Consider the following 17,294-nt stretch of genomic DNA (forward strand, 5'->3'; position numbering starts at 1 on the left):
CTAAGCCAATATTTTTTGCCCAGGCCTAAATGCTGTTGAGCAGGTGATGATGAACTGCCTTCATGAACTTCTGTAAACCTTGGGTGCAGGTACGCCCACAATGCTGTTAAGAAGGGAGTCACAATTTTGACAAATCAACAGTGAAGGTTTTGGTAATTTGGTCAATGATATAAGCTTGGAGTGAAACTTGCAGATGACGGTGCTACTATATATCTGCCTCACTGGTCCTTCTAGGTCGTAGAGGTCGTGGGTTTGGAAGATGCTGCTGACAGTGTGTCCTATGAATGGTGTATAGTGCTGCCATTGTCTGGCTGTGGTGAAAGGAATGAATGTTAAAGCTGTTAGGCGGGTGCCAGTCAAGCAGGCTGCTTTTTCTGGAGAGTGTTGCGCTTTGGTCCACATTCAGGCAAATAAGGAACAGTCTATCAAGTTGCTGACTTGTACTTTTGTTGATACTGGTCAGGGTGTGATGTGTTGGGAGCTGAGTTAATCACTGGGGTTCCTAGCCTCTGACCTGCCCTCGTCAACACAGTATTTAATATGCCTGATCCAGTTCAGTTTCTCAGCAGTGGTAATCCCTGGAATGTTGATAATCCAATTGTTGACTTGCTTGCTGAGCTGGCTTGTTTTTGTTCAGATGTTTTGTTGTCCTGCTAGGTGCATCATCAGTGAAGTCCCCAAAGAAGTGACATTCTACTCAGCTTGGAATTTATACTGTCTGGTCCATTATGGTGAGTACTGTCATTTCTGGTTTTGATCTGCATAGGTTTGTATATGGGGCCCAATTCTATATGTTTGTTGATTGCATTACAGCTACAGAACCATGCCTCCAGGAATTCCCCTGTGTGTCTATGTTTGACTTGGGCTACTATGGTTACCTTTACCCAGTTAAGCTGATGGCCTTCATTGTCTAAGTGTACTGATATTAAGGAGATTTCACAGTGCCTTTTGGCGCTGGCTGATGTCACGTATCCTGATACCTAGTTTCCTTCCTGTCTGATGTAACGTTTACGGTAGTTGTTGATTGGTATTCTGTAAACTACTTTGGTTCTACATGTTGTGGGAATGGGGACTTTGATCCTTGTAAGTGTTTGTTGTAGAGTGGCTGTAGGCTTGTGGGCCACCAAGATTCCTAGTAGTCTTAGAGTCGTATTATTAGTTCCGTTACGTTCTTGATGTATAGCAGTGTAGCCAGTGTGTTAGGGCAAGCTGTGCCTTCCAATGAGAGTAAACCGGTTGATGTGGTGTATGTGGATTTCAGCAAGGCGTTCGATAAGGTTCCCCACAGTAGGCTATTGTACAAAATGTGGAGGAATGGAATTGTGGGAGACATAGCAGTTTGGATCGGAAATTGGCTTGCTGAAAGAAGACAGAGGGTGGTAGTTGATGGGAAATGTTAATCCCGGAGACCAGTTACTCGTGGTGTACCGCAAGGGTCGGTGTTGGGTCCACTGCTGTTTGTCATTCTTATAAATGACCTGGATGAGGGCATAGAAGGATGGGCTAGTAAATTTGCAGACAACACTAAGGTCGGTGGAGTTGTGGATAGTGACGAAGGATGCTGTAGGTTGCAGAGAGACATAGATAAGCTGCAGAGCTAGGCTGAGAGGTAGTAAATGGAGTGCACGCGAGTGTGAGGTGATGCACTTTGGTAGGAGTAACTGGAAGGCAAAGTACTGGGCTAATGGTAAGATCCTTGGTAGTGTAGATGAGCGGAGAGATCTCGGTGTCCATGTACACAGATCCTTGAAAGTTGCCACCCAGGTTGACAGGGCTGTTAAGAAGGCATGCAGTGTTTTAGCTTTTATTAATAGAGGGATTGAGTTCCGGAACCAAGAGGTTATGCTGCAGCTGTGCAAAACTCTGGTGCGGCCGCACTTGGAGTAATGCGTACCGTTCTGGTCACCGCATTATAAGAAGGATGTGGAAGCTTTGGAAAGGGTGCAGAGGAGATTTACTAGGATGTTGCCTGGTATGGAGGGAAGGTCTCAGGAGGAAAGGCTGAGGGACTTGAGGCTGTTTTCATTAGCGAGAAGAAGGTTGAGAGGTGACTTAATTGAAACATAGCATGAGGGGGCATAGCTTTAAATTGAGGGGTGAAAGATATAGGACAGATGTCAGACGTGGTTTCTTTACTCGGACTAATAAGGGAATGGAACGCTTTGCCTGCAATGGTAGTAGATTCGCCAACTTTAGGTACATTTAAGTCGTCATTGGATAAGCATATGGACGTACATGGAATAGTGTAGGTTAGATGGGCTTGAGATCGGTATGACAGGTTGGCACATCGAGCGCTGAAGGGTCTGTACTGTGCTGTAATGTTCTATGTTCTTCCTGTCGTCTGTTTAGGAGACACCTTTGGATGAAGTTTCAGGGATATCCGTTTATAGCGAGGATTTTATATCGGTGCTCTTCCTGTCTCCTGCATAGCTCCAGAGTGATGCAGTGTGTTGTGGCCCATATAAATAGTGTCCTAAAGCAGCTTTGTTGTGGACGTTGGCGTCGTTGCTGTGAAAGTTGAGGATTGGATCTTTCCGGGTTGCCTTTCTGTATACTGAGGTTTAGAACTCCCTGTTGGTCATATGCTCAACTTGAACATCCAGAAACATAAGTTGATTGTTACTTTCTTCTTTTCTTATGAATTTAATCCCTCTGAATATGCTATTGATGAGGTGGTGGGTCTCTTCTAATTTGTTGCATTTAATAATGACAAATGTGTCATCTACATACCGGATCCACAGTTTAGGTTGAATGCAGGGAAGGGTAGTGTATTCTAGTCTTTGTAAGACTGCGTCTGCGATGAGCCCTGAGATGGGTGACCCCATTGATGTACCATTGATCTGTTTGTATACTTGACTACTAAAGACAAAGTATATGTGGTGAGGCAGAAGTCTAGTAGTTTAAGTATGTTGTACAAACTGCCCTGCAATGACTGCCACAAACATTACGTTGGACAGACAGGAAGGAAACTAGTCATCAGAATACACGAATGTCAACTAGCAGCAAAATAGCACGACAAGCTCTCCTTTATATTCGTACACTCAGACAATGAAGGCCATCAGTTTAACTGGGACAAGGTGACCATTGTAGCCCAAGCCAAACATAGACATGCAGGGTATTCCTAGAGGCATGGTTCTTCACCTGTGTTGCAATCAACAAACGTTGGCCCCATATACAAACCCATCCCGAACAGAACTGGAAATGACAGTCCTCGCCATAACGGACCAGACAGTATAAATTCCAAGCAGAGTAGAATAACCGCTTCATCAGAGGTCCGGTGACCCTTCCTCTTCCTAGCTAACTGATGGTAGCTAGGAAAATGAGATAACAAGGTGTAGAGCTGGATGAACAAAGCTGGCCAAGCAGCATCTGAAGACCAGGAAAGCTGAGGTTTGTTGTCTAGACCCTTCAAAAAAAGATTTTTTTTTCTGAAGATAGGTCTAGACCCGAAACGTTAGCTTTCCTGCTCCTCTGATGCTGCTTGGCCTGCAGTGTTCATCCAGCGCTACACCTTGTTATCTCAGATTCTCCAGCACCTGTAGTTCCTACTATCTCTGTAGCTAGAAAAATGTTGGTTTATATGAAGAAGATATCGTGGGGCTTGGGGGTAAAGAATAAACATTAGGTGGCGACAGAGCCCAAAGAGAGGAGAATCATTTAACAGACAAAGGAGTTGATAACGATCTGGCCAGGAGTGTGAATAGCTGTTAATGGAGATTGTTAGTGACTAACAATAAGTAGCATGTAATGACAGACAATGTAATAACAAGGCCTGGTGTGTGGCATAGGGGGCTAGAACATGGGAGAGTTTAGGCTGTAAAATTATTGAATTTGATATTCAGTCCGGAGAGCTGAAGGGTCCCCATACGGAAAATGAGGTATTGTTCTTCCAGTTTGTGTTGAGCTTCACTGGGACACTGCAACAAGCTTGAGCTAGATGGGCCAAACCTGGTTGAGTGCCTAGTCGACAACAATGCTTGGGAATCCTCTGCAAAGGAAGAAGGTGGATGTTTCGGAGGCTCTTTTGTTGAAGTTGGCCCCATCAGAACATTTGCAATGGAGACGGATGAACTGGGAGAATGGAACACAGTCTGTACAGGAAACCGGGTGTGAGGATGTATAGTCCAGGTAGCTGTGGGAGTTGGTAGGTTTATAGTGGATATTGGTGGCCAATCTATCTCCAGAAATGGAAACCGATGCCCAGGAAGGAAAGAGTCAGAGATAGATGAGGTGCAAGTGAAGGCGGGTGGAAATTGGAAGCGAACGTAACAAACCTTTTCAATTCCAGACAAGGAAGAGAAGCATCACTGATATATTATCAATATACTGGAAAAAGAATTGTGGCTGGGGGCTGGAATAGGATTGGAACAAGGAATGTTCTGCATATACCTGTCTTTGTGGGGTAACTGTGGCCCATACGTGTACCCGTGTCCACCTCTTTTACTTGGGGGCAAAACAAAAGAGGAGTTAAGAGAAGTTGTTGAGGCTGAGGACAAATTCAGCCAAGCAGTGGAAGAAGCAGAGAGCCCTGAGACCATCCAGGTGGGGGATGAACGTGTAAAGGGATTGTACGGCCATGTTAAAAGAGGAGGGTACTGGAGCCTGCAAACTGGAGGTTCTAAAACTGGAATTTCTGAAACATCAGAAGAATCATGGATGCACATCGGTAGGGGAGAAAAGACTGATTCAAGGTAGGAAGAGATGAGTTCTGTGGGGCAGGCGCAGGTTGACACAATGTGTCTGCCCAGGCAGTCCTGTTTGTGGATTCTTGGAAAGTGGTAGAAATGGACTGTGCAGGGCTGGGGGACTATCAGCTTGGAGGCAGTGGAGGGGTGATCACCACATGAAATGAGGTCAGTTACCGTAATAGATACAATGGCCTGACGTGTCATCCTGGGGTCATGGTCCAGGGGGAAATGAGAGAAAGTTTCTGAGAGTTGGCGCTTAGCCTCTGTAACGCAGAGGTGAGTGCCCCAGACTACAACAACACCACCATTGTCAGCAGGCTTAATAACAGAGTCAGGGTGGGATCTAAGCACACGGAGTGCAGGCAGTTCAGAGGGAGACTTTGGATTGAGTGAGGGGTGGGGGGGTGGGGGGGGGGGGGGGGGGCAGAGAAATTGAGATGACCAGTGTCACGTTGACAGTTCTCAATAAACAGCTTGAGTGCAGGTAAAAGGCCAGAGGGTGGGTTCCAGGTGGAGGGAGAGTGTTGGAGCTGGGCGAAGAGGTCTCTGAGACAGGGAGAGAACTCTTGCCCAAAGAAATGGGCACAGAGGCGAACATGATAGAAAAAGAGTTCTGAGGAATGGCCACCAGTTCTGAAATGTTAGCTCTGATTTTTTCTTCACAGATGCTGCCAGACCTGAGCTTGTCCAGCAACTCCTGCTTGTGTCTCTAATTTACAGCATCTACAGTTCTTCCGGTTCTTATTTCATATTTAACTCAATGCCAAATCTCTTCTAAGCATGTCCACATTGAAGAAGGTCTGTTCCAATCTTTTTTTTCTTGTCCACCAATATTGTATTCCCACCTATTTACTCCTTACCCACCTCCCACCCTATCTTCTACATATAAACCAACATTTTCCTAGCTATCATCAGTTCTGAGGAAGGATCACCAGATTTGAAACGTTATCTCAGATTTATCTTCACAGGTGCTACCGGACCTGCTGAGTTTTTTCCACAACTTCTGTTTTATTTCTGATTTACAGTATCTGCAGTTCTTTTGATTATTATCAAGAGAAGTTGTGAACGGGTTCAAGCCGAATTATCCCAAATGGTTGCCATTCAAAAACAAAGGGACTGAAGATTATGATCTCAAATTATCGAACAAGGTTACATAATTAAACAATTAAAAAATGATACTGTTCCATGCGTTTAGGTGCTCGTATTATAATCAGTGATATTAACATCATAATTAAAAGGAGTGCGAGTAAATGTGTCTTTCATGGAAGTACCATTTGAGTATTTAACCATTTTGATATTTCACCAGTTGCTGTGTCTCCTGTGCTTGCATGGGATGGTGCATTGGGATGAGGAAGGAGCTTTGAAGTTGATTTGAGGAGTAATGCAGGATGAGTTGGCAGTTATAGTCCATTCAAAGTGCTGAGAAGAGAAGATGTTTTGACAGAGGCCTCATGTAAGGAGTGGAAGAAATAGGGGAGGATGATCTGTGGAGGCTGGTTGAATAGCAAGTGACAATAAGGAAAACCTTTTCGTTCAGGGATAAAGAGGAATGGATGTGAGTAGAAGTGGGAGGAATAGATTGACATAGTCAAGGGCTCTTTCAACTAGAATGGGGGCAGCTATGATGTCATTGATTGAGAATAAAGGAGGACCAATTTGAAGCTCAGATCTGGACAGTCAGGCAGACTGAAATGGAGAAATTGAATAATGGATCTGTTTCCTTAAAGGAAGCAAGATGAGAAGTCGTCTAGCTGAAGCATTTGTGATAGTCTTTAGACTTATAGTGGATGGAGTCATAGAACTACACAGCAGTGAAACAGACCCTTCAATTCAACCAGACCATGCTGACCATGTCCCAAAACTAAACCAGTCTTACTTGTCTGCATTTGGCTCATATCCCTCCAAATTGCTCCTATTCTTGTATTTATCGGAATGTGTTTTAAATGTTGTAACTGTTCCTGCAGGCACCACTTCATCTAGCAGTTCATTTCACACGCTAACCACTCTGTAAAAAGGTTGCCCTTTATATCCTTCTAAAACATTTTTCCTCTCACCTTAAAAATATACCCACTCATTTTGAACTTGCCCACCCGAAGGAAAATACTCTTACTATTCATCTTTCTTTTGCTCTTCATTATTTGAGGTCAGCCATCAACCTCCTATGATCCAGTGAAATAAGTTCCAGCCTATCCAGCCTATTTTTATGGCTCAAACTCTCCATTCCCATAAAAATCCTGCCAAATCTTTTTTGAACCCTCTTCAATTTAATAGCTTCCTTCCGAAGCAGGGTGACAAGAAGTGCACACAGTACCCAGAGGATGCCTTACCAATGTCCTATATAACCTCAACATGATGTCCCAACTCCTGTGCTCAAAGGTTTGATAAATGAAGACAAGCATGCTAAATGCCTTCTTAACCACCTTGCCTACTTGTAATGCACTTTTCATATGAAATCGGAGCAGGAGTAGGCCATCTCACCTGTGGACCCTGCTCTGAAAGATCTTGGTTCATCTTTTCATGGACTCAGCTCCACTTACCCATCCACTCATCATAACCCTTAATTCCTTTACTGTTCAATAATCCATCATTGCCTTAGAAACATTCAATGAGGTAGCCTCAACTGCTTCACTGAGTAGGGAATTCTGCAGATTCACAACCCTTTAGGTAAAGAAATTCCTCTTCAAATCAGTCCTAAATCTGCTTCTCCTTATTTTGAGGCCATGCACCTTAATTCTAGTCCAAGACTTCTATTTCAAAGAATTCTGTTGCGTAACACCATATTTATCATGACCAGTCGCCTAAACCACACATCTTTGGGCTGTGGTAGGAAGCCAGAGCAACCAGTGGAAACCCACACAGACGAGGGAAGCATGTTTGTATGGAGATTGCATAGCCACCCAAGGCCAGAATCAAATCTGGGTCCCTGGTGCGGTGAGGCAGCAGTGCTAACCACTGAGCCCCTACTGTTGAATGACAGAAAGTCACATCTAATTTGCGAATGTCCTTTAGAGAAGGAAATTGCCGTCCTTACCTGGTCTGGCCTACATGTGACTCCAGATCCACGGCAGTGTGGTTGACTCTTAACTGCCCTCTGGGGAATTAGGGATGAGCAAAAAGTGACGACCTAGCCAGCAATGCTCGCATTGTGTAAATGAATTTTAGAAAAACTAAAATATAGATCCATCACTGTTTGTTAATGGAAGGGCAAAAGTGATTTTTTTTTTCTTTTCTCGAGGTCTGGGCTACACTTCTAAGGTGCCGAAGGCAACTAAGAAAAGTCAAATAGTTTTTGCATGCCAGGCGATTGAATCGGTGTCAGGTAGCTAGGAGAGAAGTGGAGATAACAAAGTGTGAAGCTGGATGAACACGGCAGGCCAAGCAGCACCTTAGGAGCACAAAAGCTGACGTTTCGGGCTTAAACCCTTAATCAGAGAGGGGGATGGGGAGAGAGTTCTGAAATAAATAGGGAGAGAGGGGGAGGCGGACCGAAGATGGATAGAGGAGAAGATAGGTGGAGAAGGGAGTATAGGTGGGGAGGTAGGGAGGGGATACGTCAGTCCGGGGAGGACGGGCAGGTCAACGAGGCGGGATGAGGTTAGTAGGTAGGAAATGGAGGAGTGGCTTGAGGTAGGAGGAGGGGATAGGTGAGAGGAAGAACAGGTTAGAGAGGTGGGGACGAGCTGGGCTGGTTTTGGGATGAGGTGGGGGAGGGGGAGATTTTGAAGCTTGTGAAGTCCACATTGATACCATTGTGCTGCAGCGTTCCCAAGCGGAATATGAGTTGCTGTTCCTGCAATTTTCGGGTAGCATCATTGTGGCACTGCAGGAGGCCCAGGATGGACATGTCATCTAAGGAATGGGAGGGGGAGTTAAAATGGTTCGCGACTGGCAGGTGCAGTTGTTTATTGCGAACCGAGCGGAGGTGTTCTGGAAAGCGATCCCCAAGCCTCCGCTTGGTTTCCCCAATGTAGAGGAAGCCACGCCGGGTACAGTGGATGCAGTATACCACATTGGCAGATGTGCAGGTGAACATCTGCTTGATAAGGAAAGTCATCTTGGGGCCTGGGATGGGGGTGAGGGAGGAGATGTGGGGGCAAGTGTAGCACTTCCTGCAGTTGCAGAGGAAGGTACCGGGTGTGGTAGGGTAGGAGGGGAGTGTGGTGCGGACAAGGGAGTCCTGGAGACAGTGGTCTCTCCAGAAGGCAGACAAGGGTGGGGATGGAAAAATGTCTTGGGTGGAGGGGTCGGACTGCAGATGGCGGATGTGTCGGAGGATGATGTGTTGTATCCGGAGGTTGGTGGTGTGGTATGTGAGGACTCCACCTATCTGGACTCCATTTTCTCCCCCTTGACCCAGGACATCCCCACCCACATCCGTGACACCGCCCACACCCTCCACCTCCTCCAGAACATCCAATTCCCCGGTCCCCAACACCTCATTTTCACCATGGACGTCCAGTCCCTATACACCTGTATTCCGCATGCAGATGGCCTCAAGGCCCTCTGCTTCTTCCTGTTCTGCAGGCCCGACCAGTCCCCCTCCACCAACACCCTCATCCACCTAGCCGAACCCTTCTTCACCCTCAACAACTTCCCTTTCGACTCCTCCTACTTCCTACAGACAAAGGTGGTGGCCGTGGGTACCTGCATGGGCCCTATGCCTGCCTCATTGTAGGTTACATGGATCAGTCCCCCTTCCGCACCCACATTGGCCTCAAACCCCACCTCTTCCTCTGTTACATTAATGACTGTATCGGCGCCACCTCTTGCTCCCAAGAGGATCTCGAACAGTTCATACACTTCACCAACACCTTCCACCCCAACCTCAAGTTCACCTGGGCCACCTTCAACACATCCCTCACCTTCCTGGACCCCTCTGTCTCTATCTCAGGCAACCAGCTAGAAACTGATGCCCATTTCAAGCCCACCAACTCCCACAGCTACCTAGAATACACCTCCTCCCACCCATCCTCCTGCAAGAGTTCCATTCCCTATTCCCAATTCCTTCACCTCCGCCGCATCTGCTCCCAGGATGAGGCTATCCACTCCTGCACATCCCAGATGTACGCGTTTTTCAAGGACCGCAACTTCCCCCACCCCCAACCCCAACCCTCCCGGTAATGATGCCACCCGAAGGTTGCAGGAACAGCAACTCATGTTCCTCTTGGGAACCTTGCAGCCCAATGGTATCAATGTGGACTTCACAAGGTTCAAAATCACCCCTTCCCCTACTGCATCCCAAAACCAGCCCAGCTCGTCCCCTCCCCCCACCCCACCCCACCCCAAAACCAGCCCAGCTCGTCCCCACCTCCCTAACCTGTTCTTCCTCTCACCTATCCCCTCCTTCCACCTCAAGCCTCACCGCCATTTCCTACCTACTAACCTCATCCCACCTCCTTGACGTGTCCGTCCTCCCCGGACTGACCTATCCCCTCCCTACCTCCCCACCTATCCTCTCCTCTCCACCTATCTTCTCTATCCATCTTCGGTCCACCTCCCCCTCTCTCCCTATTTATTTCAGAACCTTCCCCATCCCCCTCTCTGATGAAGGGTCTAGGCCTGAAACGTCTGCCTTTGTGCTCCTAAGATGCTGCTTGGCTTGCTGTGTTCACCCAATTTCACCCTTTCTTATCTCGGATTCTCCAGCATCTGCAGTTCCCATTATCTCTAGGAGAGAAGTGGAGTTGAGAAAGGTTAGCATTATGACGAACCTGACTATGGTGTACACTTTTTTTCAGTTTATCTCTAATTGTCTTTCCTTGAGATTTTTTTGTGCCTGCTTTTAATTGCCTTACCAATATTCAGTAGATGGATCCTCCTCCACATCCATTAGCAATGGCATAAATGTCCTTTAAACTTGTATTCGATCTGTATGGGCCTATTAATATAAATGTATCACGGAAGAAGGCCAATCTATCTATTGATTACATGTTTTGTATCTATAGAGCAACCTAGTCATCTCCTTTATCTCACTCTATCTTTGAGGTCTTTCAAATCTGTTTCTGTCAAGTGTCCATCCCATTCCTCTTGAAATCATTCATTGATTCCTTTGCTGCCACTCTTAGAAGAAACAAGTTCCAAGCAACTAGAGTAGGAAACTATTTCTCTCTGGGTTACGGTGCCTGTTTTAAGGGACACTGGCCATCAATGATAATTTTTCTTCTTTGTTTTAGGAACCAAAGTTAGCCTTTGAAGATGTTGATGCAACTGAGCTGTATCCTTGTGTGATGTTTTACAGCAGCAATCCTGGAGAAAAGGTAACTAAGTAATTTATTTCCGCCGATTCAAGCAAATTCTTAACTTCTAAGTCTAAAATCTTGATCAAAAATCAGACGTTTAAGGATCCTCCTAAAGGAGGAAAGAAAGATGAAGAGACGTTCCAGAGATTAGGATCTACACAATAAAAGCACGATATCTTGTGATGAAGAGATTCAAATCAGGGATGGTTATGAACCCAGAATCAGAGGAGCAGAAATATCCCAAAACTTGTTAGACAGCAAAATACAGAAATGTGGTAAGATGAAACCATGGAAGACCTTGAGAACAAGATTGGAGAAATTGAAAGTTTTCAAATTGAGTTGCCATTCCCTAACCACTGTAGATTTCCAAGCAGAGAAGTGATGAGTTAATGGGGCTTAGTGCAAGTTAGAATACTGGCAGCAGATTTTTCGTTGAGTTTATATTAATGAAGGATGGCAGATGAGAGTTTAACGAGACAAGATTTGGAATTTTCAAGTCCGGAGGTAACAAATGCATGTGAGACTTTCAGTTACAGTTATATTGAGGATGGAGCAGTATTGTTCCCTGTAACAGTGGTAGAAAAAGGCAGTTAAACTATTAGAGATAATAAGGTGTAGAGCTGGATGAATATAGCAGGCCGAGGAGCAGGAAAGCTGACATTTTGGGCCTAGATCCTTCTTCAGAAATGGCGTCAGCTTTCCTGCTCCTCTGATGCTGCTTGGCCTGCTGTGTTCATGCAGTTCTACACCTTGTTATGTCAGATTCTCCAGCATTGGCAGTTCCTACTATCTCTCTAACAAGTTAAACTATTAGTGTACGTTATCAGAAGCCTTGATTCAATTAGAGATCAGAGAGCTGAACTCAAGAGGAAGTCAGAATTCATTGCCTATAACACTCTGGCAATGTTTCTCTGAACATAGCATAAAGGAGCCCTCACAAAATTGAAGCCGACGGAAGTCAAGAGAAATATCCTTTGTGGTTGGAATAATACTTGACACATGTGAAGATAGTTTTGGTTGCTAGAGGTAATCATCTCAGTACCAGGGCATTACAGGATATTCTATTGCTAATATCCCTCAGTCCTTCCAACTTGCACTGTTTCCTTCGTGACCTTACTTTTGTCATAAGATCAGAACTAGGATGTTTGCTGATGATTGCATGACATTAAGTACCATTTATAAATGAAGCAACCTGTACCAAAATGTAGTGAGTCCTGAATAACATTTAGCTTGGGATTGATAAGTGACAAGTAACATTCAAATCACAAGTGCAAAACAATGGTCACCTCCAACCAGAGAGATTTTAACCATCTTTTCATGACATTCACTGACATCACCTTCTCTCTGGACCCCACTATCAATGTCCTGAGGTTTACTATTGACCATCAACCAATCTGAACCAGCTTTACAAATAATGTGGTTAAAACAGCAGACCAGAGATGAGGAATTTTAAGGCAGGTAACATGTTTTCTGTTTTACCAGTGCCTGTCCTCCACGTACAGAGGGGTGGATCAGGGAGGGATGCTCTTTAAAGGGTCACTGTGAACTTGATGGCCAAATGGCCTACTTCCACACTGTAGGGATTCTATGTTCCTATAAGTTAGAATGAACAGCCAGAGGTAATGAGTCATGATAGTACCAATGACCTAGGTCGCAAAGCCAGAAGTCTCACAACACCAGGTTATAGTCCAACAAGTTGATTTGAAATCACAAGCTTTTGGAGCGCTGCTGCTTTGCCAGCACTTCACCTGACAAGGTTTGGGATTTAACTGACATCTCTTGCAACGGTAGTAGATTTGCCAACTTTAGGTACATTTAAGTTGTCATTGGATAAGCATATGGACGTACATGGAATAGTGTAGGTTAGATGGGCTTGAGATCGGTATGACAGGTCGGCACAACATCAAGGGCAGAAGGGCCTGTACTGTGCTGTAATGTTCTATGTTCTATTTCTTTCCGCACCGATGTCCTTAGATGTGTTATTATTGCCCCCAAACATGCACACATCTTTGTCACACACATTCTTAGTCATACCCCTTTGAACAGGTTTCTGCTAGTGAAAGGTGCTAGTGACTTCTGACTTTGTCCAACACTAGCACCTCCACATCTTGGGTGGCAAAGATGATGAAGTGCCAAAAGCAGATGCTTGGGAGCTGGGAAGGAAATGATAAGCAGGTCTACTAAAGCAGCAATCTAAGAATTACTCCCAATCCCATGTGCCAGTAAGCAAAGAAATAAAGATCGAGCAATAGAACATGTGGCTGCAAAGCTGGTGTAGGAAGTGTGGGGGGGGCGTGGCTTTATATTTCTGTGACGTTAGGTTTGGTTATTGGGAAGTGGGGTTCTCATCAAGAGAACTTTTTTTAGCTAACACACAAGCCCAACAAGATGGAGTGCAATCCTAGATATAAACTGAGGAAATGTAGCTAGGCAAGTGCATGCAGTCACAGTGTGTCACCACACTGGAGATACTGTCCATATAATAGTTAGAATTATCTTTTCAGAAAAAGACATAGAGTAAGAATAAAGATTCTAAACGGGGGAAAGACTGCAATTTGAAAGAAAATCAGTGATAATGTACTACTGAATACTTCAGTACTTTGTATGAGCATTTTGTCTCTGTCTTCATAGAAGGGACAGAATGATGCAAACATTCTGTTTACAGGAAGAGTGTGAAGTATTAGCTATGAATAGCATAATATGAGAGGACCCAAGGAACATACCTCCTTGAAGTTTGGTGGAAGAAGAAGCTCTTAACTTGTTTAAAATGTAACTGATCTTGCATCTGAAATACTGTTAACTGCAAGTCTACAGCTGAGGTGCTGCTCGGTTTGAAGGGATAGTGCGGTCAGCTACAGTCAGAGGTGAGAAGGGATGGATTATCACAGTTACAGTCACATAGGATGGCCATTTTAGCCTTTAACAGATGCTATCTTGGTACAGTGGCAGAGCAGAAACCTGTTCAAAGCGGTATGACTAAGAACGTGTGACAAAGATGTGTGCATGTTTGGGGGCAATAATAACACGTCTAAGGACATCGGTGCAGAAAGAAATAGAACATAGAACATTACAGCACAGTACAGGCCCTTCGGCCCTCGATGTTGTGCCGACCTGTCATACCGATTTCAAGCCCATCTAACCTACACTATTCCATGTACGTCCATATGCTTATCCATTGACGACTTAAATGTACCCAAAGTTGGCAAATCTTCTACCATTGCAGGCAAAACGTTCCATTCCCTTACTACTCTGAGTAAAGAAACTACCTCTGACATCTGTCCTATATCTTTTTCCCCTCAATTTAAAGTTATGCCCCCTTGTGCTTGCCGTCACCATCCTAGGAAAAAGGCTCTCCCTATCCACCCTATCTAACCCTCTGATTATTTTATATGTTTCAATTAAGTCACCTCTCAACCTTCTTCTCTCTAATGAAAACAGCCTCAAGTCCCTCAGCCTTTCCTCGTAAGACCTTCCCTCCATACCAGGCAACATCCTAGTAAATCTCCTCTGCACCCTTTCCAAAGCTTCCACATCTTTCTTTTAATGCGGTGACCAGACCTGTACACAATACTGCAAGAGCGGCCGCACCAGAGTTTTGTACAGCTTCACCATAACCTCTTGGTTCCGGAACTCGATCCCTCTATTAATAAAAGCTAAAACACTGTATGCCTTCTTAACAGCCCTGTCAACCTGGGTGGCAACTTTCAAGGATCTGTGTACATGGACACCGAGATCTCTCTGCTCATCTACACTACTAAGAATCTTGCCATTAGCCCTGTACTTTGCCTTCCGGTTACTCCCAAAGTGCATCACCTCACACTTGTGTGCATTAAACTCCATTTGCTACCTCTCAGCCCAGCTCTGCAGCTTATCTATGTCTCTCTGAAACCTACAGCATCCTTCGTCACTAACCACATCTCCACCGACCTGAGTGTTGTCTGAAAATTTACTAACCCATCCTTCTACACCCTCATCCAGGTCATTTATAAAAATGACAATAGTGGACCCAACACCGACCCTTGCGGTACACCACTAGTAACTGGTCTCCAGGATGAACATTTCCCATCAACTACCACCCTCTGTCTTCTTTCAGCAAGCCAATTTCTGATCCAAACTGCTATATCTCCCACAATTTCATTCCTCCGCATTTTATACAATAGCCTATTGTGGGGAACCTTATCGAATGCCTTGCTGAAATCCATATACACCACATCAACCGGTTTACTCTCATCTACCTGTTTGGTCACCTTCTCAAAGAACTCAATAAGGTTTGTGAGGCACGACCTTCCCTTCCCAAAACCGTGCTGATTATCCCTAATCAATTTATTCTTTTCTAGATGATTATAAATCCTATCTTATAACCTTTTCCAACACTTTACCAACAACTAAGGTAAGGCGCACTGGTCTATAATTACCAGGGTTGTCTCTACTCCCCTTCTTGAACAGAAGAACCGCATTTGCTATCCTCCAGTCATCTGACACTATTCCTGTAGACAATGACGAGTTAAAGATCAATGCCAAAGGCTCGGCAATCTCCTCCCTGGCTTCCCAGAGGATCCGAGGATAAATCCCATCCGGCCCAGGGGACTGATCTATCTTCACCCTCTGAAGGATTTCTAATACCTCTTCCTTGTGAACCTCAATCCCACCTAGTCTAGTAGCTTGTATCTCAGTATTCTCCTCGACAACATTGTCATTTTCTAGAGTGAATACTGTTGAAAAATATTCATTTAGCGCTTCCTCTATCTCATCTGACTCCACACACGACTTCCCACTACTATCCTTGATTGGCCCTAATCTTACTTTCGTCATTCTTTTATTCCTTAAATACCTATAAAAAGCCTTAGGGTTTACCCTGATCCTATCCGCCAACAACTTCTCATGTCTCCTCCTGGCTCTTCTGTGCTCTCTCTTTAGGTCTTTCCTGGCTACCTCATAGCTCTCAAGCACCCTAACTGAGCCTTCACATCTCATCCTAACATAAGCCTCCTACTTCCTCTTGACCAGAGATTCCACCTCTTTCGTAAACCCCGGCTCCCGCACTCTACAGCTTCCTCCCTGCCTGACAGGTACATACTTATCTAGGACACACAGGAGCTTTTCCTTAAATAAGCTCCACATTTCTAATGTGCCCATCCCCTGCAGTTTCCCTCCCCATCCTATGCTGTCTAAATCTTGCCTAATCTCATCGTAATTGCCTTCCCCCCAGCTATAACTCTTGCCCAATGGTATACACCTATCCTTTTCCATCACTAAAGTAAACATAACAGAATTGTGATCGCTATCACCAAAGTGCTCACCTACTTCCAAATCTAACACCTGGCCGGGCTCATTACCCAGTACCAAATCTAATGCGGGTCCGCCCCTGTTGGCCTATCTACATACTGTGTCAGGAAGCCCTCCTGCACACACTGGACAAAAACTGACCCATCTATAGTACTCGAACTATAGTGTTCTCCATCAATATTTGGAAAGTTGAAGTCCCCCATGACAACTACCCTGTCTCTCTCTCTCTCTTCTATCGAGAGTCATCTTTGCTATCCTTTCCTGTACATCTCTGCAGCTATTCGGAGACCTGTGGAAAACTCCCAACAGGGTGACCTCTCCTTTCCTGTTTCTAACCTCAGCCCATACTACCTCAGTTGACGAGTCCCCAAACATCCTTTCTGCAACTGTAATACTGTCCTTGACCAACAATGCCACACCTCCGCCCCTTTTACCATCTTCTGTGTTCTTACTGAAACATCTAAATCCCGGAACCTACAACAACCATTCTTGTCCCTGATCTATCCATGTCTCCGAAATGGCCACAACATTGAAGTCCCAGGTACCAACCCATGCTGCAAGCTCACCCACCTTATTCTGGACGCTCCTGGAATTGAAGTAGACACACTTCAAACCAACTTCTTGTTTGCCGGTGCCATCTTGCGTCCCTGAAACTTTATTTTGGGCCACCCTACTCTCAACCTTTTCTATAGTCGAACTACAATTTTGGTGCCCATCCCCCAGCTGAATTAGTTTAAACCCACCCGAATAGCCTTAGCAAATGTGCCCCCCCAGGGAAACAGTATGTTGATGTGATGTCAGTAGCTGAAAGCACAGACAACTCATGGTAAAGATTATACCTTCCCCAAAGTGGCAAAGGCTAATAGTATTTCCTACAACTTTGACATGTAATTCAACATTCCATAAAATGGTATATTTTAACATTTCTTTTTCAATGTGTAAATGTGGGATCATATGGTGATGCCTTCTGGGCAACAAACATGCTTAATTTAGTAGTCCATTGGTTTTTAGAGCTATGGTTGACTAAATTTTGAATTCTACAAATGTATGTACATTTATAAATTGTTATTTATTCACTTGA

The 17,294-nt window shown here is 44.9% G+C and overlaps 1 protein-coding gene across 2 annotated transcripts in view; it reads left to right on the forward strand.

The window, feature by feature from the left end:
* LOC125450659 (probable E3 ubiquitin-protein ligase HERC1) overlaps nt 1–17,294 on the forward strand; it is a 235,586-nt gene that overhangs the window by 150,773 nt on the left and 67,519 nt on the right. For both annotated transcript variants that reach the window (XM_059648883.1, XM_059648890.1), the window contains exon 36: nt 10,862–10,945. In XM_059648883.1, coding sequence (XP_059504866.1) covers nt 10,862–10,945 — 84 coding nt within the window. The remainder of the gene's footprint in view (nt 1–10,861; nt 10,946–17,294) is intronic.

Source organism: Stegostoma tigrinum, chromosome 1 (assembly GCF_030684315.1).
Source record: "Stegostoma tigrinum isolate sSteTig4 chromosome 1, sSteTig4.hap1, whole genome shotgun sequence".
NCBI lineage: Eukaryota > Metazoa > Chordata > Chondrichthyes > Orectolobiformes > Stegostomatidae > Stegostoma > Stegostoma tigrinum.